Genomic DNA, 20,557 nt, shown 5'->3' with positions numbered 1-20,557 from the left:
ATTCATTCACTCATTCAAAACATTTATGTGCTTTAGAAGTGTCTTGGGGATCAAATGGGAAAACCGACTGGAAAATTGTCTATAAACTGTCAAATGGTAGATAAGTGTAACAGAATTAATTAATTAATTAATGCATAGCATTCCGACCTACACTGTCCAATAGAAATATAAAGTGAGCCATGTATGACATTTAAAATTTTCTAGTAGCACGTTAAAAAAAGGAAAAAGAACCTGGGACAATTAATTCTAATTATATATTTTATTTAACCCAATGCATAAAAAAGATGATCATTTCAACATGTAACCAATAGAAAAATCATTAATGAGATTTTTTTACATTGTCTTTTTGTACTAAGTTTTGAAAACCTGGTGTGAATTTGATGCTCACAGCAGATCTCCATTCAAATGAGCCACACTTCAAATGTTCAAAAGCCACATATGGCTAATTGTTACTGTATTGGACAGCACAGATCTGGATGTTTCTGGACAGAGCAGTCCATTATTTTGTTACCGATGTTCATTTTCCTGGTTTCTCTTGGCTAAACTCATTTCTCCTTGGGTCCTAGGTATTATGAGACGGGGAGCATAAAGCCTGGGGTAATTGGAGGATCCAAACCAAAGGTCGCCACACCCAAAGTGGTGGAAAAAATCGCTGAGTATAAACGCCAAAATCCCACCATGTTTGCCTGGGAGATCAGGGACCGGCTGCTGGCAGAACGGGTGTGTGACAATGACACGGTGCCCAGCGTCAGTTCCATCAACAGGTAAGCGGCTGGTGCCTGTGGGAGACTAAGGACCTGGCTGAGGTGGGGGATCCTGGGAGCTCTGCATGTGCCTTTTTAGAAACGATGGTCTCTCCTTTCACCGGGGCCCCATAGGGGTTATCAGATAGGAGGGATGCTACTGGGGCTGGATGGATCTCTCTGTCATCCTTCTTTTCTCTCCAAAGTGGGCTGGCGTCCTAGGTCCTGGGAGAGGAGGCCATGCCAGCATTCTGGCTGCTGGAGATTCTTCTGAGCCCCGAGTCATTTCCAGCACTCCCTTCAGCACCTGCCTCTGCATGTGGCGCACTTAACAGTGAACTGTCCTGTTAGGCCTGTCACTTCCCTGAGAGCCAAGGCTCAAGATTAGCACAAGCCCACCTCAGAGCTTCCCAGGAGGAAAAGCCCTGCCTCCAGTTTGGGCAGAGGTTGAGCCACCAAGTGGGGAGCAGAACCCAGACTTGGAGCTGGGAGATTTTCACTCCTTGCAACTAGCTCTGCCACAAACTCAGAGTGTGACTTTGATAAAGCTCCTCCTCTCTCAGAAAGCCCAGGACCCTGGTGGTTCTAATGTGGGTCTGTGATCTCCAAGAGTGACATCCAAGATGCTAAGATGCTGTGGAGTTAGGGGGTTGCCTTCTTCCCAATTGCCCCAACTCTCACCCCCCGCAGAATGAGTTTGTGAGGCCAAAATGTCTCTGAGATCCCCTCTGGTCCTGACAGTTATTCCTTCTGTGATGACTCAAATGCACAGAATCACTGTGTGAGTGTACATGTTGATGTTTTGAGTCTTGCTATTTCATAAACCATTAGCCTGTTTTTTTTTTTCTCTCAGCAAATCGTTACCTTGGCTCTGACATATTGCAAGGTGCTACGAAGAGAAAGGGGCATCAGGCAGAGAGTCTCTGCATCTCTATTCTAGGGAGTATCCTGGTCCAGGGAGGGTGTCTGGCATTCACTGAGAAGTCTGGACAGCCCGATGTAGGCACACAATTGCTGGAGAGGTAGCAACTATTGTGATGGGTTTGGGGGGACCAACTTCTGTTCTATTCTGGATTATGAGGGGCTCCATGTGCTTTCTGAGTTCCCTACATCTGGCTCTTTGAAGGATTTCCATGACACAAAGCAACATGACTTTTCCCCCACCCAGGTCTCTGAAAGCCCTAACGTGGAGTGAGGCTGGCACTGCTTAGAGTAGAGAAGGAGCCGTCAGCCTGCTCTGCAGAGGAGCTCCCCTCAAACCCGTGGTCAGGCTCTGGGGCCCACAGATTTGTCAACGTTGGGTAGACAGGTAATTGGTGGTTTGAAATATAACAGGTTACCCGTGGTGGTCACAAACTCTAATGCTGAAGTGAGGCCAAGTAGATGGTACAACGAGGGGAGCGGCCCAGGCAAAAGACAACAGGGGAAGGCGGGGTCTGTGGCATCCTGGCCAGACCAAGCTCTATTGAAGGGGCAGCTGCTTTCCAGTTCCAGCCAAATGTGCCAGGACTGTGGGCCTGCGGTTAGCCAGATTTTTTCCATTCTTAAAGAGAAGCCAGAAACTAGGGCTTGTGTGTGCATGTATGTGTGTGTTTGTGTCTATGAAATCTCTGTCTTTAAGCAGTGGCAACTAATGTCAATGAAAAAAAGCCTTACAGGACAAGCATAACTCATTTGCAGGGCCCCGGCTTCTACCTTCTGTCATACAAGGAGGAAAACTGTTTTGTGATGAATTTATTTGAATGAACTTTAGCTTTCTGTTTTATTTATTATTTAATTAGTTTATTTTGGCAGGGGGAGATAACTAGGTTTATTTATTTTTAGAGGAGGTATTGGGGATTGAAGCGAGGACCTCATGCATGCTAAGCAAGCACTCTACCACTTGAGCTATACCCTCCCCTGAATGGACTTTAGAAAACTATAATGAGCACATTACACCAGTGAGTGTGAACTTTATGAACTTCTTCCCCCATTTAGAGTGAAGAACTAATATTGCCTTATAAAATAAGTCTATTTAAGCCAAAAAGTAAGTTACTTGAAAGAAATGTATGAGGCAAACAGAACACAGTGATTAGACATGTGGTTAAGGCTGTGAAGGGGGCACCTGAATGAATGTCTGGGGAAGTCATGGCTCAGTTGATGCTTTGTGCCTGGAACTGTGCTGTGGGGGGGTCAGACTGCTAATTGTAGCTTCAGGGGCCTCCTGGGTGTCCCACTCCATAATGGTGGCCTGGTGGCCCCACTGGCTGCGCCTCCAAGGTGCTTCCACATCTGGGGTCTCCTGTAGCCCTCAAGGCTTACCTCTCTCCTGTGACAGGTGTAGAAACAAAGGCTCAGATGGGGAGTGCAGAGGAATGGTGATTTTGAGCAGAGATGGGATTAGAGCAGGTGTTCTGATGGGTAGAGAAGGGCCATCTCTTTCTACCACTCCCCCAGGACTCTGCCAGGACAGAACTGAGGATCAGTGAGGAAAGAGGCAGGGAGACGCAGTCATCCCGCCTGCATTCCCACTCCATTCCCGAGCCTCGCAGCCTGTATGTTTTGCCGCCTATCTGCAGGCTTCCTCTGTGATCCATAGCCCTTTCCTGTGCTCCTCTCTGGGGCTTCTCCCAGGAGCACTCTCTGGCTCCCCACCACATTCTTCAGTGAGAGTTCTTTGGTGTCTCTAGCAACAGACCATGCAATGCAAATAAACTACATGTGGGACAGCCTCATGTTGCTGCCTCCCCCACCCCCCAAAAGTCTGAGCCTTCCCAGCATAGTTTTGTTTTCCATATAAAGGTGAAGATCCCACTGCACTCAAACAGATGCAGCTTCTAAATAACTGTCTTGCAAATGTCATTGTGTAAAAGGGTCCATAGCTCCCTCTCCCAGCCCATGTGTCACTGTGAGGCAATTTCTCACTACTTCACTATGTCCAGCAGCTAGAGAGGGAATGGTAGCTGGATCTGCAGCTGTGCTGGTGGCCACTGCGTCTTCTCTACCCTCCACCCCTAGAAGTGTGTACCTTCCTGCTGCCTTCTAGGGGACTTGCCTGGGAAACCATGACTGACATGGGGTGAAGCAACATTGAACCAGTTCTGCTAGGCTTGTGGGAGATTTCCTGGGACACAAACCATCATGTTTATGTGGCTTCTTAAGGACAAATACGTGCACAACCTGCACGAGGGATTCTTTGAATCCAGCCTGAGTGTCAGTTGGAGGTGACTGTCCTAGAGCTGACCCCCACTCCAGGTGGAACGAGTCTTCCTTCGTCTGTTCCAGTCCTGCAGCTCTAAACAAGGGACCAAGTGGTGGGGAAACTTGAGTGACATTCCCAGCTTAGAGGGGCAGCCCTTTTTAAGTCCAGCCCGTGGTTGTCTTGTGAGAATGTGGGGCCAGTATTGCTGTGTGTTCTGATCTTTCAAGAGAATCTAGAAATCTATGTATTTATGTGAAAGTTCCCAACTTACCTCTATTGGCAACTAATTCAAATGAAGATAAATATACTGTACAGGCCAAACAAAACTTATCCAGGGATGAATGTGGCCTGGGGATGACCACTGCTAAACTCTGTTCTTTATCCTAACTTGGGCAGCAAGCCTTCCGGCATTGTTTATCCCTTCCCTCTTTCTTTTCTGCATCAGTCGCAGGCCTGAGTGTCACCCAGCTTGTCTTTCCCAGCTTGGCCTAATTGGACCGCTGGTTTTTGGATTCTTAGCATAGCGAATGGCCCAAGATTCTTAGTGCACCGATAGCAATTTGGTGAGTGTGGTAGACATGGGTATTTCTTCAGCCCTATGGCTTCATTTCTTTTTTTTTAAGGTACCATGATTTTCCCTTCCAATGTAATTTTGCATATGTGGGGGTGGAGTGGGGGTGGGAGTGATAGTGAGAAGACCTAGCCCTTCAAAGCAGTGGGGGGATGCTGAAATGGGATCCTTACAAATACCTGCAATATCTAAAGTTCCTCAGACTTTGAATCTTCAGATTCTAGATGGATTTTGAATCCAAATAGACTTTATGCCTCATATAGGAAGTCTTTAGCAGAGGGACAACTTCCTTTGCATGTGGCTCAAAGAATAGTACTCAGGCCTGGGAGCTGACTTTGCTGTGTGACCTGGGGCAAGTCACTTGAGCACTCTGGGCTTTAGTTTCTTCATTCGTAAGAATTTGTTGATTGCTGAGCTTCCTTCTCCAATGGACCACTTAGGATGTTTATATGGCATCCAGGGTCCTGCTCATGCTCAGCAAAGTAAAGGCTGTACCTCTGAATGCTGACTGCCAATTAGCCCCAACTGTCTCTGGTTTAGAAAATGTCTGGAGCATGGCTCTAATTGTGACAAAGCCTGATGATTGCTTGCTAATTTTTTAATTTTTAAATTTTTTTAGAATTGCTATGATTTAATTACAGTCCTGTTCTTCCCACTCCCATTTCTTCTCAATGGAAGATGATGCTCTTTGTTCTTTTCTTGGCAGCTGCTGTAAGCAGGTGGGCAAAATCTCTCTCTCTGGGGACAGCTCTGAAGGGTTCCCTACAATTCAGGTCTCCCTCATAAGGAAAGTCCCATTTCAGCCTTAAAATAGGGTGTGGATGACTACCTTCCCCTCCTCAGCTCCCAAGGGGATCCTATGTGTTTTTGAAGCATTCGTAGAAAATATGAACCTTTTAAGGTTGAAGCTGGTCATTAATCTTTATGAAGACACCAGTGAAGATAACAGTGGCTAACATTCACCGAGAATTTACTATGCAGCAGCCACTGTTCTAAGTACTTAATTAATTTAATCCTCCTAATAACCCTAGGAGGTGGGAATGAGTCTTAGTCTCATTTTGCAGATGAAGAAATTGAGGAAGGTCCTTACCTAAGGTCACATAGCTAGCAAATTGCAAAACTGGGATTCAAACTCCAGAAGTCTGGTTCTGGAGCCTGTTCACTCCACTGCAACTGCCTCTCAATGATTTATAACAATTGATAATGTTTTACCAATGATTTAGAAATATTTTAAAGAAAAATAAGGAAAACATAATTTTCTTTGCTTTGCTTATGTACAAAGTTAATGGCAAGACAATGTTTCAAAAAGTTAGGACTTTATGTGGGACTTCAACAGGAAATAGTTATGATCTGTTTTACCATACGTTTGTATATATGTAAACCATAACATAGGTGAATCATGTTTATATCTGGTCTGTCCATATATTCACACATCTAGCTATATCTCTGTAGACACACATCATCTATGCACAGAGAAGGTGACATACACAAAAATCCAAAAATTATGTCAGATGCTGGCTTAATTCCAGGTAGTCAAAAAGACTGCCTCACTCCCGGGTCTTTGGCAGAACGCACCATGTTTGCTTAGTTAAAATAAGTGGTTTGAATATTGGAGAAAACAAACACTCGGAGTGTATTTCAGGCAACACTCATATGCTGACTCATCAGAAAGGGGCAAAAAGCCCTTTGCTGAGCTCAAGTGGCCTGGGCTCCAGAGGGCCTGTGGGGGGCTGCAGTGTGAACAGAACTGTTCATTCCAGGCTGTCAGCTGAGGACACTAAGTGCCCAGCCCTGAGCTGTGAGATCACCGAGGGCAGAGGCCATGGCCCAGTGAGGCTCAGGGGAGGCACCTGCCACTTCTGTTCTTCCTTTTTGTGTGCACAAGCTGGAGACCAGTGCAGCTTGAAATGAACTTCCCTAAAGAATGGTCTGGAATGTGAAAAAGCTTCTTACATAATGCTGAGTGAAAAAAGCAGGACACAAAACTGTATACATAGTTTAATCTTGATTTTGTTAAGAGAAAATGGCTATTTCCAAATATGCACAGGAATGCTAGCATAAAAGAAATATACCAAAATGTGGTTTTAGACGTCTTCTTTATACTTGTTGTTCAAATAGTCTACAATGAGCACAAAGTCCTTTTATAATTAGGAAAAACTCTAATAAATGTTCTTTCAAAAGGTTATAGTTGGAGGCTGGAATAGAACTTTTCCAAAGAAGCGGCACATTTTATTATCACTCACCCTTCTCTCAAATGCCAGGGAAGGAACTTTCTTGCAGACCGCAGAGGGACTTTTGCCCCAACCCTGGTCAGCAGCTCTACGATGCATCAGGCTTGGGGTCTCATGGAGGCCTCGTGTGCTGTCCCAGCTGAAAATTTACAAATGAAACTTCTCAGAGCCCAAGGTTCTGCAGAAGGACGTCAGTGCTGCCAGGTAGCAGAGGGAAGGCAGTGCCGCGATTATCTTTTTTATACACTGGGCTTTTTCATAAGATTCCTTCCTCCCTCCCTCCCTCCCTCCTTTTCTTCCTTCCTTCCTTCCTTCCTTGTTTCCTTCCTTTCTCTCCCAAAAGGATTCAATTACTTAAAGTAAGCAAAGAGTGGTCTGTTCCAACTCACTCATTGTATTGAGGCCCACAATGGAATGGACTTGCCCAGGGTCACAATCAAGTTCATATTAGAACTGGAGCAATGTCTCTGGGAAAACAGGCCAGGACACCCTGGCTCCCAGCCCCAGGGAGCCCTTCCATGGAGGCTTTGTGTAATTTGGGCTTTCTCCTGGCAAAGCCAAGCCAGGCCTCTCCTCCAAGCACTTTAACCCTTTCTAGTTCCACATCAACATAAACATCCCTTCCCCCTGCCCCTCAGTAATTTCTGACTGGCGGGGATGTTCTTCTGGTGGCTCTCTAAGGCAGAGGAACCAGAATGTGAGAGCTACCAGAGGACAGGGAGGTCACCTGGTTTAGTGCCTTCTTTCCACAGATGGGAGGCTGAGGTCTAGGGAAGGGAAGGAACTTTCTAACTTAGTGAGTTCCTTATGGAGCTGGAGCCACTCCCAAGAACAGGATGCCTATTTGTAATATTAACACATCAATCTCTTTCTACAGAAGAGGCACTTGTGGCCCAGAGAGGGGTGCAGTTTACCCAAAGACACCCAGGGAGGTAGGGGCTGAGTTGGGACTACTCTGTAATTCTTCCAAACTCCCAACTCCCAACCTGGGTTCATAATCTCCCCTGATCCCTGCCCCCGCTTGACCCAGGACCCAGCTTGGTATGGGTTTTCTGTTGTCCATGCATAGCTAGTTTAGATCTCTTCTCCTCCATGATGGTAAATAGCCATTTATTTTTTTCCCAACTGCCCACAGGATCATCCGGACAAAAGTACAGCAGCCACCCAACCAGCCGGTCCCAGCTTCCAGTCACAGCATAGGTAAGAAGAACTTTTTAAAAAAATTTAAAAATCTTATGGGCTCCAAATACTCTAAAGAACTTTTAATCATTCTTATGGACAGATAATTCTGCATAAAACACTTTGGCACACGTACTAATGCGCCTTCTTTGTCATTCTCCAAGGGCTGAACCTGGTAAATGAATTTTATAAATACTGCTAAAAGGTTTTGAATTTTACTGATTATTATGATAAATAGCTTTCACCATGAAGACAGAAAATTGAAATCTAAGCCAAAAAAAAGAAAAATCCACTAATGGGGGTCTATAGAATGTCAGATAATTAAAGTAATAAATCAAGAAAGGGATACTTATTCATAACATTTTCTGCATCATTAGTCAGTAAGTAGTTTTGAATGTGTTTTTTTCTTCTATCAACCAGCCCTTCTACAATTCTTTGTGCACTTGCAGTCTTGAGTGAAGATGTGGCAAAACTTCCCAAACTTTCTCTCTCTCTCTCTCTTGCTTCGATCTCATGTGCTCCGTGAACTGTCAAGGGCTACCAGTGGGGTTTCTGACACTCATGGGTGAAGTCTGAGATCGAGCAGGACTCCTAAGGATGGGAGTCATATTTCCTACTACTTAGGAGTTCAGAAGTTTCCCTTGCCTTCCCTGCAAAGATTGTGAGATGAAAGTAACATATGTCTACTCAAGGCATATTATTTCTCCATTTGGAATAAAGGAAACACCTCTGGTTAGTTGAGGGGAAGTTTATTCTATTATCAGAAAGCAGGCCACCATTCAGCGAGTTCTGGCTGCCATAGTCCCTGTCAATTCCACTTAATCACACCTTAATTACACCCTTTTTTCTCCTTCTTTACCTGAAAACTTGAACTCCCCATGGTGATAGGGGACAGGCAGAGGCCTGGCTTATAGTTCCAGCTTTGTCATTAATTCACCTAGTAAACTGTGAATGTCCCTTCACCTCTCTGAGCTTCAGTGTCCCCATTTGTGGACTGAGGGGCACAAACCAAGTACCCTCTGAGGTCTCTGATTCTTCATGGTTGCCTCTCTGGATAAAGGTAAGACAGAATTTCTCCCTTCTATAAAATAATTCTTCATTTGGTAATCTCTTCTAAAGGTATTTTCTAAGCCCCTGCTATGCAGCCCACGGTGTTAGAGACTATAAAGAAGGCAGGACAAAATCCCCATTCTCGAGGGCTTCTCAGTCTAATGGGGAAATGTAACCAAGAGAAGTTTGCAAAACACTGAGATAAGGCTCCAGAAGAAAGTACAGGGTGCTGTGGGAGCAGAAGGGAGGGGAGGACCAGCTCTGTTGAGCTGGGGTGAAGAGGGTTGGGGAAGGTTTCTGAGAAGTGTTCATGGCTGGGATTTCACTCGCAGCTGTAACCATTTCAGGTCATGTAGCACTGAATATCAAACTAAGAGTAACTGAAAATATTCTTTCAGTCGGGTTAGAGGAATAATTCCACTTGTCGGTTAGCAGAATGCCTTGTCTCAGAAATTTGTATAAAACCATATCTTATATGTGTTCAGGCCCTTATAGTTTATAAACTTATTGAGAAGTGAGGAAATCAAAGTTTAGAGGGATTAAATAACTAGTCCAAGGTCACATGACCAGTAAGTGGTGGAGCCAGAATTGGAACCTGGTCTTTTGAGCTGAGTGTGATCGCAAAATATTGGAACAAATGATACCATCTCTGTCAGCAACATGGTGAACTTTGGTTATACATGGTGGTTGTTGTTTAAAGTACCAAATGACGTGTGATCCTCTTTCTTCCTCTGTGCTTTGCACCTTAATACAAAAAAGGTTGTGAGATTTGCATAAATCTATTTTGAGCAGCTTCTGGTGAAGGAAAAGAGAAGTTAACGATTTCTACTTCTGTGTCTCCTAAGGAAGATCTAAAATCAAACTCAAATATAAGAAGAAAGGCCCTGCTCCCTTTAGGTCCATAGGAACAAGAGCTGGATGTGCTCCAAGGAAAGCAACAAATAGCTTCTCAAGCCATCACCACCATTTCTAGTAATTTCCTACACTTTAGAGTCAATAGTTATAGCCGAAGGAAATGTGTCTGAAATGGGTCTGTAGGTTTTAATGAACCAACAAAGAAATCCCACAGCCCAGAAATGGAAATTCAGCTGCACAGCTCAAGAGGACTCTGATGCTCGAATGGTCTCCCCCTTGGGACTCTGGGGCCAGGAGTTAGTGTGAAACTTGCACAAACCTCCCCTTCTCCATTCTTAGTCTTAGGATCTTAGAGATCTGGTCCACATTTCTGGACAGAAGAAATCTAGACTTTAAGTCAGTAGACCCAGGGCAGAGTCCTGATGCTACTGCTTATTAGCTAGATGATTTTGAGCAAATCACTTTGCCTTGTGGTCCTCATTTGATACATGGGGATGAGTAATAGCACTTGAGGTTACTGCAAGCATTGCATGAAAAGCATTGTATTAATGTGAAGCATATTACTGTTTTCATTATTAATTAGTGAGGAAGAGATTGGTATAGGGGTTAAGACGTTGGTTCTTGGGTTCCAGTCACCAATCTGCCTCTTATTAGCTGTGTGACCTTGGGCAAGTCACTTACCTTCTCTGAGCCTTGGGTTTCTTACCTTTCCAATGGGATAACCACATAATCTACCTTACAAGCTTGTTCTCAGAATCCAATGAGATAATGCCCGAATGCCTTAGTTCAGAGTAAGTTCTCAGAAAACGTTATCATTATTATATATATCAATATATATTATATAGTACACAGTACATTATGTATTATATCAATATTATAGAATTAATATTAAATATTAAAATCCAGGTAAACTGGAAGGGGAAAAAGACATTGAGGAAATGTAAAAGAAACAGTCTGCCATTTGGAGTTGTGTTGGCTGTGTGTATGAGTGTGCAGATACTTAGGTCTGCGTGGATGGGTGGGTGTGTAAGTGAGGAGTGAGCCTGCCTGATGAGTAGGTCTTTTTTTAGCACCGGCAGGTGGTGGAGCTCAGCTCCCCTCTTTCTTTGCTCCATCCGCGTGCCTCCTGCGTGGACAGGATGGGGTTTGAGAGAGTGCGCTTCGTACAATGTCCCGTGTCTCCTGCACCGACAGTTCTCTTTGCTGCCCATCCTCCCCCTCACCTCCCCAGAGAACCTGGGTAAGTGGCCCCAGGGCCGCTCTCATCGCCCAGGGGTGGGCACTGCCATAGGGCGAGTGGCCTCAGCACACACCCGCCCTGTCCCCGCGCTCTCCGCGTCGCTCCGGCCCCGCGTCGCTCCGGCCGGTCCCGCGTAGGGGGAGTGCCTTGGTTTCGGCGGCTGGCTGGGGCCCGGGCTCTCTCCTCGCCGGCGCCGCCCCCAGCCCCCTGCCGGGCCCTGACCGCCCTCTCCCTCTGCGCAGTGTCCACGGGCTCCGTGACGCAGGTGTCCTCGGTGAGCACGGACTCGGCCGGCTCCTCGTACTCCATCAGTGGCATCCTGGGCATCACATCCCCCAGTGCCGACACCAACAAGCGCAAGAGAGATGAAGGTAAGAGATTCCCTCGCGGCCCTTTCCGAGACCCGACGGGATCTGGCTCCGGGCGGGCGGGGCGCTCAGTCAGGGGCGCAAGCACCCGCGAAGCCCCGGGAGCGCCAGGCCCAGGCCCTTCGGTGACCACGGCGAAGGGGCTGAGCCCTCTGGGAGAGGCAGGCAGGGCCCTGGCTGGGACTGGACCTCTCACTGGCCCCTCCCAACTTCAGTCCTTTGGCGGAGAAAGGTAGGCCTGACAGAGCCCTTGTGGCCCGTGCTTTGCGGCCTCTAAGAAGCCATTGCCCGTGCAGATGTGATGCCTGAGGGCAGGGTGTGGAGGGTAGGAGCTCAGCAGCAGTGTCCCCTTCTGGGGGGGATCTGAGGAAAGAGAGGGCCTGGGCCGAGTGAGGGGCACACTTGGGGTAGAGGGGTCCTCAAGTGGGTTCTCTGAGGAGCTGAGCACACCCCTTCCCAGAGGCCTTCAATGTGGGGATGGAGGGGATTGAGGAAGTTCTTTATCATCTCATCTCTGCCTTGAGCCTGGAAGGAGGGGGTGCAGGGGCCTGCCGGGGATAACACAGATGACCATCTTCCATGTTGGTTTTTCTCAGCCCTCAGCGTGCCCCCCAGGCCTCGGGGGCTGGCCGCCTCTGTCCTGGACATGGGCCCGCCTTAACCTGGGTCTCCTTCCCTGGACACGCTGCCAGCGCTAGTTGACGTTAATGGGTTTGAGAGGAGAATGACCCCCTGGGAGTCTGTAAAACCTTTATCAGGAAAAGAAAAAAAAGGGGCTGTGGTCGAGGGCCTGAGAGCAGCGTGACAGAAATCTTGATTCAGTTATTCTCTTCCTCGGCACAATTCCCTTTCTCGGCTCCCTGTAAGGGACGTATGTTCTTGTGAACACATGCCTAAGTATTTAAGATCTCTAACTAGAAAATTGAGTCAGCCCAGTGGTGGATTGGCCTGAGGTCTGTGTGTTCCAGGCAGTGCAGGAGCTGGGCCCATGGCCTCTGTTTGGAGGTGTGGGGGGTCCGTGGGGGATGATTCACAGCTTTTGGAACCTGCCTCACCTCTTTCCCCTGCTCCTGACACTCGGAGCAGATGTCAGAAGTCTTTAACTCGGCGGGTTGCTGTGCTGAGTTACTGCAGGAGGCATGGGCCTACCATCACTGTTGCTTTATGGGATTGACGCTGTCATCTTTTCTCCCAGTGTCACCTGGACTCACAGCAGATGTGCCCAAGCTGGGCTCCGCTGTGTTTGATCATGTGGAGGGACAGGTATGTGAGGCTCCCCCAGAGGTTGAGGGATCCAGGCAGAGTGTTTTGAAGAAAGAAAAAAAAAAAAATCAAGTGTGATGTGTACCATCACACAGATGGGTCCTGAATTGGGGGGACTGTGTTACCGTGTTTGTGGAGTGCTGTATTGGCCTTCAGTCTCTGATCAGTGGTCACGGTTTATCCTCTCAAGCTGCAGAGAGGTCAGAATGCGGGTGGTGTTCGTCTAGACTGCTCGGTGCCGGGCAGATCCTTCCTGAGGACTGTGGCCCACTCGGGGTATTGACCTTTAAGAGGGACAGTCACAAACTGGGATATGTCCAGATGGGTATAACCTGGATGGAGAGGTATCTGGAGAACACCTCAAGGCTCTAGGGACATTTTGGTACTAAGCAGAGAAGAATGAGCAAGACCAGATTGTTGCCTTCAAATATTTGGAGGGCTGACATGGAAGGCAAGAGGAATGAGACTTTGCTGTGTGGCCTCAAAGGTCAGTGTGTGGCAGATGCAGAGGAGAGTTCAGATAAGAGTGAAAAATAACGTTGTAAACATGGGAGTGGTCTAGGGCAAAGAGGGACTGCCTTGGAGGTAGTGAGTGCTCCGTCACTAGAGGTATGTTAGTAGAGCTGAGGTGGCCATTTGCTGGGCTGCTTTATAAGAGTATCAAGAATCAGATGCAGGATTGGATGATCTTTGAGATCCTTTCAGTCTTGGAATTTATAATTGAGCCCTGATCCCCAGCAAGACTTGGGACGTGATCTAGTCTGTGGTCTGGGGCTAAGGGAGAATGATGTGTTGGTCTTGGAAGCTTCCAGGACTGGGATGACTGGGAGACTCAAGCAGCAACCAGAGGGCCCGTTCTCTCCTCTGCCCTGCATCACCGAGACTGGATATGGTTGGGCAGAGAGGTGGGCAGAAGTGCCCTCACTCACATCAGCAAGCTGCCTGAGAGGAATATAGTGTGGTGCTTCCTACTGCCCTTTCCCATCCTCCCTCTGAATCTCCCAGCATCTTTTCACTGGCTTCAAGGGGAGTTGAAGAGGCAGACATTGCCACTCCCTTTTTATAGAGGAGGAAAGCAAGGCCTCGGGGAGTTCCATGTTGGCAAAGCCACAGAGCTGGTGTGGCCTGGGGTGGGGAGGAGGGGAGAGAGCCCCTGAGGCCTCAGTTCCCCAGCATTGTCCGGCCACCTGCTGTCTCTCAGCCCCTCCAGAGAGATGCTTTGGAGGTGGAGCAGCCTGGGGCTGGACAGAACCTGAGGACGGTGTGAGGAGAGTTTCAAGCAGAAGGGCATGGTCAGCAGGTGGGATGCTGCCAAAAGTGTGGTGAGAACATAGGAACCAGCCACTGGGGAAACGCAGAGAGTGCTGGGTGCACCGGGGGTCTGGCCTACTGAGGCTGCAGACTGTGGCACTGTTATTCTCGGCAGCCTGAGGGAAGGGCCATGGGGCAAGAGAGGCAATAGAGGGCCAAGAGGAAGATGGCAGAGGGTCCTCCTCCTCATTTTTCAGATGAGGTGACTGAGGCTCTGCAGGGTGGAGCTGCTTGCTCAGCCCTGGTTCAAAGTCATCTCGCATTTGGACTTGGGTTTTACCCTGTGGGCATTTCCTGGTGCCATGCTCCTGCCCAGGCCTCAGGGCAGGGGTGGCTGGTGGGAGAGTTCCATCACAGAGGACCTGCCCTCTAGACCTCAGGCCAGTGGGCAAGACTGGCAAGCCCAAAGCCCCTCTGATGGCCAGTGTGTGGGGTGATGTGGGGTGATGCTGTGATGGGAGGATGATACCAGAGCTGGAGGGCAGGACAGGGAGGGGCTGACATTGACCAAAAAGATCTGGGAAGGGTCCTCATAGGAAGTTGCACATTATCAAGGAAAAAAATACTTTACAAGGCTTATTTTTAAACTTAAATGAATAAAAATCAAATAAAATTAAAAATTTAGTTCCTCTGTTGCACATTTCAAGGGCTCAAAAGCCATATGTGCCCAGTGCCTACAGTATTAGATAACATGGCTTGAATACAAGTGCTTGGCACATAGTAGGTGCTCAATAAATGCTCCTTGGTGGAATAGATTGGTCACATGCCTGTAGAAGATTCAAAATTAGTGAGGATGGTGGGGAGGCGGGGTGGGGGATCTCTAGTCTCCTCAACCAGGAGTGTTTCTGTTGGTATTTTTGGCTTCCATGGAAAGCTCTATTTGAGTAGAACTCTGTAACAAAAACAAACAAGTTAGGACACTGTCAAATCAATGGATTGCCAAGGGCCTTTTTAGGCTAGAAATTCTAGGATTCTCCCCCCAACATTTGCATCCAAGACCAGCCACTGTGTCCAAATCTCAGATGAACGGTTCTGTGGCTGAGGCAGCATATAAGGTCCCTGGGGCCTCTGAGGGCAGAGATGGAGCTGGTTAAAGGAAACTGCAGGGAGGCAGATCACAGCTCAGTGCAAGGAACAGCTTTTAGACAACAGCCAGGCTGGGCCAAGGTTAGAAGTGTCAGCTTGGAAAGGTAGTGAGCTCCCTGTCTTTGGAGGTATGAGCAGGAACTGGACAAACGAGGGGCAGAGGAGCCAAAGCAGGCATTCTGGTTTGGACTCGGTGGCTTCTGAGGTCTGTTACAATCTAGGTGTCAAGTGCTTCTGTCACTGCCTTGCATCTGGAAGTGGTTCTGCCTCCTTGTTTTCCCTCCTGCTGTCTGACTCTGAGTGCACCATCCATGTGGACTTGGCTGGACGGGGCCACATCACCTGTGTTTCTATCCCCAGCCTGGCCCTTTGGTGTAGGACTGGTGCACAAAGTTGCTTGGAGGCTTGTGGATGGCTGAGAGTCAGGCCAGGGTCTACCCAGGTGTGAGACAAAGCTTCGTCTCTTGGTTGAACTGTGCTGAGAGCTTTTGTGGAGAAAGTTGGGGCCTGGGCCTAAGGAATCCTGCTGGGCTGCAGGGACAGAGCCCGAGGCAGTACCTCCCTCCCCGGAAGGCCCAGAGGCGGTGGTGGCGGGGCTGGACTTGGCAGAGCAGGCAGAGCCTTGAATAGCGGCCATGGGTGAAAGGGCAGCCCCAGACCCTCTGTTCCTTCCTGGGCCTTTGATCTCTGATGGGGCCTCCTTCCGCCATCTCCAGGGCCCCCATTCAGGTCTCCTCGACCTCCCCCTCCTCTCATTCCCCCAGTTTGAAAGGCCCTGAACACACAGAGGTCAGCCGAGTGCGAATCCCTTTCAGTAGCTCAGAAAGGCGGCCAATCCAGCACCAGTGTGGACTGTGGGGGCCAGAAGCTTCTTTTTGGGCGGTGGAGGACACATTGCAGGTGGAATTTCTGGGTTCTGGACTGCCCTCTGCCTGAAGAGGGCCCAGGAAGGGCAGCCAAAACCCGGAGGTGGCCTGTCCTTTTCAAAGGATGCCAAGTCCAGCAAGACCCTCCTTCACGGGGAGGTTTGGGAGTATTTAGGGGATCTGTCATGACTATGTCCGTCCCACTTCCTGGGGGCGCCTGTCTCCTCTCTGCCTTTGTCTCTCCTTGTGTCTTTTGTTTGGGGGTGCACCTCTTCCAGCGCTGCCTGCCTCTGTTTGTGTCCTGTTTACCGAGACTTCCTCTGTGTCTGCTTCTGTCTTTTGGTCCAGCTCTCAATCTTTTTCTCATTCTCTCTCTCTCTCTCTCTCTCTCTCTCTCTCTCTCTCTCTCTCTCGCTCTCTCGCTCTCTCTCGCTCTCTCTCGCTCTCTCTCGCTCTCGCTCTCTCGCTCTCTTGCTCTCTCTCGCTCTCTCATGAGCACACATACACACTCACTCACACACACACTCTCACCCACTCACCCTCTTCCTTTTTGTATTTGCTCTTGCTTTTTCTCTTACCAGCTGCCCTCTCCCCTTCTAGGCCGGCAGCCCCAGCTCAGCCCTGCCCTGCAGACATCCCTGGAGGCCATCTTGGGGGAGGGAAGGGGTTTCAGAAGCTCATAGACCACACAGGTCCCCAGGGCTCCTCTGACCTTGGGCAGGCCCTGGCTTTCCTCTCTTAGGACCCTCTTCCTTTACTGGACACTCAGACCCTATCTGCTGCTCCTGGGCTTGGGACAGAAGGCAGGAGGCTGCAGCAGAGTTCCCAACAGGGAATGGGATTCATGGAAAAGCTCAGGATTCCTGAGTCAGGAGTTGTAGACAGCCCTTGTGGCACCAACATTCCACAGATCTCTGGAGGCCCCCAGATAAGATGAGGTGTTGAGGCAAGGACCCAGGCTCACAGGCCAGGGTCCAACTGATTTGAGACTGTGTGGTGAAAACTTTGGCAAATTACTTAATCTCTGTGAACCTCCATTTTGCCATGTGGAAAATAGGGGGCCCAAGTTGTGCATTATTGGGAGGATAAAATAAAGCCATTCTGGCAAACGGTTTCGCCCCAGGGCCTGGTGGGTAGTAAATGGCCGCTGAGGGAGAGCGCGGCTGGGCTGGAGGGTGTGAGGCGAGTCACAGGCTGCGGGCAAGCAGGCTCCAGCCGCAGTTCTGTTTGGCAGCTGAAAGCGGCTCCTCTGCCCCCCACGACTTCCTGTTTGTTAACAGTCAGCCACTGTGGGCGCCAAGACTGAACAACAGCGCCCCCAGGCGTCAGCTGCACAGCGAAGGGCCACTGGCTTTCCTTTGCTTCCTTTTCTTCCGGACCTTCAGCCCCCTTGATGGACGAATAAAAGGGTTAAGCCACAGTTTTCCACAAAATGAGGCCCTGGGTACACAAGGCAGTGGAGCCCTGGGAGGATTTGGGGTCACCAGCTTGGATGTCACCAGCCCCTGTTGGAGCTGGAAGGGCCTTGGAGAGCATCTGGGATGTGTCACCCTCGTCATTATTCAGAGGAGAAAACAGGTCTGGAGAAGAGAAAGGGTCGGACTAGGTCACATAATAAAAACCCAGAAAACCTAGAGGGACAGAATGGGCTCAGAACATCCTTGGTATCCCACTGCCATTTGACGTGGCAAATCCTAGTTTCTTTTCTCCCCTCCTTTCCTCCATTCTCCTCGGCCCATCTGCTGCTTCCACTGTTGAAAGCCACCAGCAACCCTGGCCCAGCCCCGTCAGCCTATCACCCCAGGGTCTCAACTCTTGACTGTGAGCCCTGACCTCCCCTCCTTGGCCGCCTGTTTCTCCTCCCCATCCCTTCCGTGCATCTAGTCTCTGCACATTCTCTGAGCTCTCCTGTCTCTTACCAGGCAAGGCCTTCCACGTGGAATGCCATCATTGAGGCTGGTCTGTCAGCCTGGCCTGGTTTCCAGAGCTGGTCTACTCCCCAGGGGAATTTTCAGTGTTGGGCCATTGGTCCCTCACAACTGGCTGAGGCCCTTGGATTCATCCGGGGCCAGCATGGAGCTTTGGAGACCAGACAGGCTGTGCAGAGAGATAAGGAAATGACCATCACTTTGTCTTGATCTCTCCTGGGGCTTCAGCAGGGCAGGTCCCCTCCCTGCCCTTCCACGAGGTGTTTCCTGGATGCCATGCAGGGGTCCCTTCCCTGAGTTCTCTTTTTGTATGAGCAGGGACCAGGACCAACATGCTTGCTGGGGGGGCATCACTGAGAACCCAGTTGCCAGCCTGCCAGTCATGCTTCACTCACCTTGTCCTGTATTTAACATGCTTTTGAGTTAGTCACCAACATTTAAAAATAAGGAGATTTCACATATGGCTTTTCTTGGGAAAAAAAAATCAGTTTCACATATGGCTTTTCTTTGGAAAAAATCAAATTGGGACACTGGGTGGGCTTTCCTACACAGCAACAATCGTGTGGGGCTGCTGGGCCAGTGGTCCTTAGACTGCCCTCTGCTCACCTTGCTCACGGCGTTTATGCTCTGTTTTTCTCTACCCTTAAGGCTTTGAGCTTCCAGAGTCCTAGTGTGGACTCTGAGAAACAAGTCTGGTTGAGTCTGGTCTGTGGCAGCTGAAGCCTGCAGGAGGCCGGGCCCTGCCTGACCAGGCTGGATGGGGCTGTGTGTGTGTGTGTGTGTGTGTGTGTTTGTGTGTGTGTGTGCATGCTTGCACACATGTGTGGTCAGGGAAGGAGGCAGTCAAGCTCTCAGGCAGGAGGTGGGTGAAGTAGGGGAGGTAGGAGGGCAGGGCCAAGGAGCCTCACTCGTAGGCAGCCCTGACGAAGAGTGAGATTGGATTCATTCAGTCCACCCCTTGTGGACAGGGTAGTCCAGGCACAGGGGGCACTTAGCAGCAGTGATGCTAGGGGCCTGGTTTTCCCAGCCTGGCTAGCCACTTTCCTGTCCTTCCGGCTTTGCAGTCAGCGGCACCTCAGCTGAGCCCAAGGCAGACAAGTGTCAGAGGTTTACTTGGTAAAGTAGGGGACTTGAGGCCAGGTGGTCAATCAGAGGGGCTCCTTGGGCCTTTCCCTGGTGCTGAGGGTCTGTCCCTTGGGTGGGGGGTCAGGTTTCGGTTCCTCCTGGTTCCTGGGTCCCTGAGTTTCACTTTGATTCAGTGAGTAAGAGCCAACACCACTAAACACCCTTCCCCCACCCCTGCCTGTTTGCACACCTGCTTGGCCCAGGCCCCCTCTCCTCTCCCCCTACCAGCTTTTCCCACGGGGCTGTGCACTGGTGTCCGGGAGAGCCCTGGGGGATATAAAGGGCTGGGGTGGGGGTGGTGATGGCGGAGAGTGTGAGTCGGCTCTGGAGTCAAGCAGAATGAGAGTTGTGGGATCAGCAGCTGAGCGGACAGCAGAGGAGACAGTCACATCCATGGTGGCAGGCCCCTGCCAGGGCCGTCTGGAGCTCAAGGTGGAGTGGACTTGGCTTTCTTCCCCACCCCAAATGCATGCTGTCCTGTGGGGCAGAGCATCTCATGGTTCTTCCTCTCTGGCTTTGGACTATAGTTAATCCTTGACTGCAAACTGCAGTTCCCGGAATTCACAGCACCCCAACTACCAGAGGCTCCTGAGGCAGGAGCCAGGGAGGAGGGAACCTGGGCTCTGGGTTCCAGTCCTCACTCTGGCTGACTTGCTGGTGACCTTCAGGAAATCCCTTCCTCTCTCTGGACCTGTTTCCTCATCTAAAACATGGGATCAAGGAGTTCCTAAGGTTCTCTTTGGTACCAAGATTCCGAGCTTCTCATGGTCCTATCTCAAGTCGTCTTGGCATTATTTTAGACAAGTGGTTCTCAAACTGTCTGTCTTGGAAACTCTTTAAACTCTTAAAAATGATCAAAGATCCCAAGGAGCTTTTGAATTTACGTAGGTTAATTCACATGGACAAAATTTTATAATATTTGTTAATTAACTAAAAATAGCAGTGATAAGTACCATAAATAATATGTTGTTTGAAATAAGAAATATATTTTCCGAATCAAAAGACTAAGAGTGACATTGCTTTATGATTTTGCAAATCTCTAGTGTCTGGCTTAATAGAAGACAGCTGGAGTCTCATAGCTGCTTCTGTATCCAATCTGTTGTGAGATCACATATCCTAAAGCCCCTGGAATACTTGAGAAAGAGTCATAGTGAGGAAGGCCAGTAACATCTCTGCATTATTATGAAAATAGCTTTGACCTCACAGACCCTTTGACAGTGTCTTGGGGACCGCTCAAGGGGTCTACGGACTAGACTTTGAGAATACCTGCTTCAGGCTGCTGCAAACTCTGAGCTTGCTTATAACTCATACAGAGAGGGACTCCAGTTAAGTGGTTTTAATTGAAAAAAAGGTGCCATCAATTTCTCCTGTTTTTTTTTTTTTCCTCCTGAGGGCAGTGGGAGCCATGAAAGGCCTTTGAGCTGGAGAGGGAGTGACAAGACACACTGGGCTTTTGAAATCCTCCTTCCAAATTCTTCCCAAGAAAATTCCCAATTTCTTCCCAAGAAAAGCCATATGTAAAATCTCTTTATTTTTATTTATTTTCTTTTTTAAAATTGA

General features: G+C 49.0%; 1 protein-coding gene across 4 annotated transcripts in view; it reads left to right on the top strand.

The window, feature by feature from the left end:
- PAX5 (paired box 5) overlaps positions 1-20,557 on the top strand; it is a 176,692-nt gene that overhangs the window by 18,442 nt on the left and 137,693 nt on the right. For all 4 annotated transcript variants that reach the window (XM_064490316.1, XM_031450041.2, XM_064490317.1 and 1 more), the window contains exons 3-5: positions 567-764; positions 7,862-7,926; positions 11,293-11,421. In XM_064490316.1, coding sequence (XP_064346386.1) covers positions 567-764; positions 7,862-7,926; positions 11,293-11,421 — 392 coding nt within the window. The remainder of the gene's footprint in view (positions 1-566; positions 765-7,861; positions 7,927-11,292; positions 11,422-20,557) is intronic.

This window comes from Camelus dromedarius, chromosome 10 (assembly GCF_036321535.1).
Source record: "Camelus dromedarius isolate mCamDro1 chromosome 10, mCamDro1.pat, whole genome shotgun sequence".
Classification (NCBI taxonomy): domain Eukaryota; kingdom Metazoa; phylum Chordata; class Mammalia; order Artiodactyla; family Camelidae; genus Camelus; species Camelus dromedarius.
This window is presented reverse-complemented; position numbering and strand designations above follow the sequence as displayed.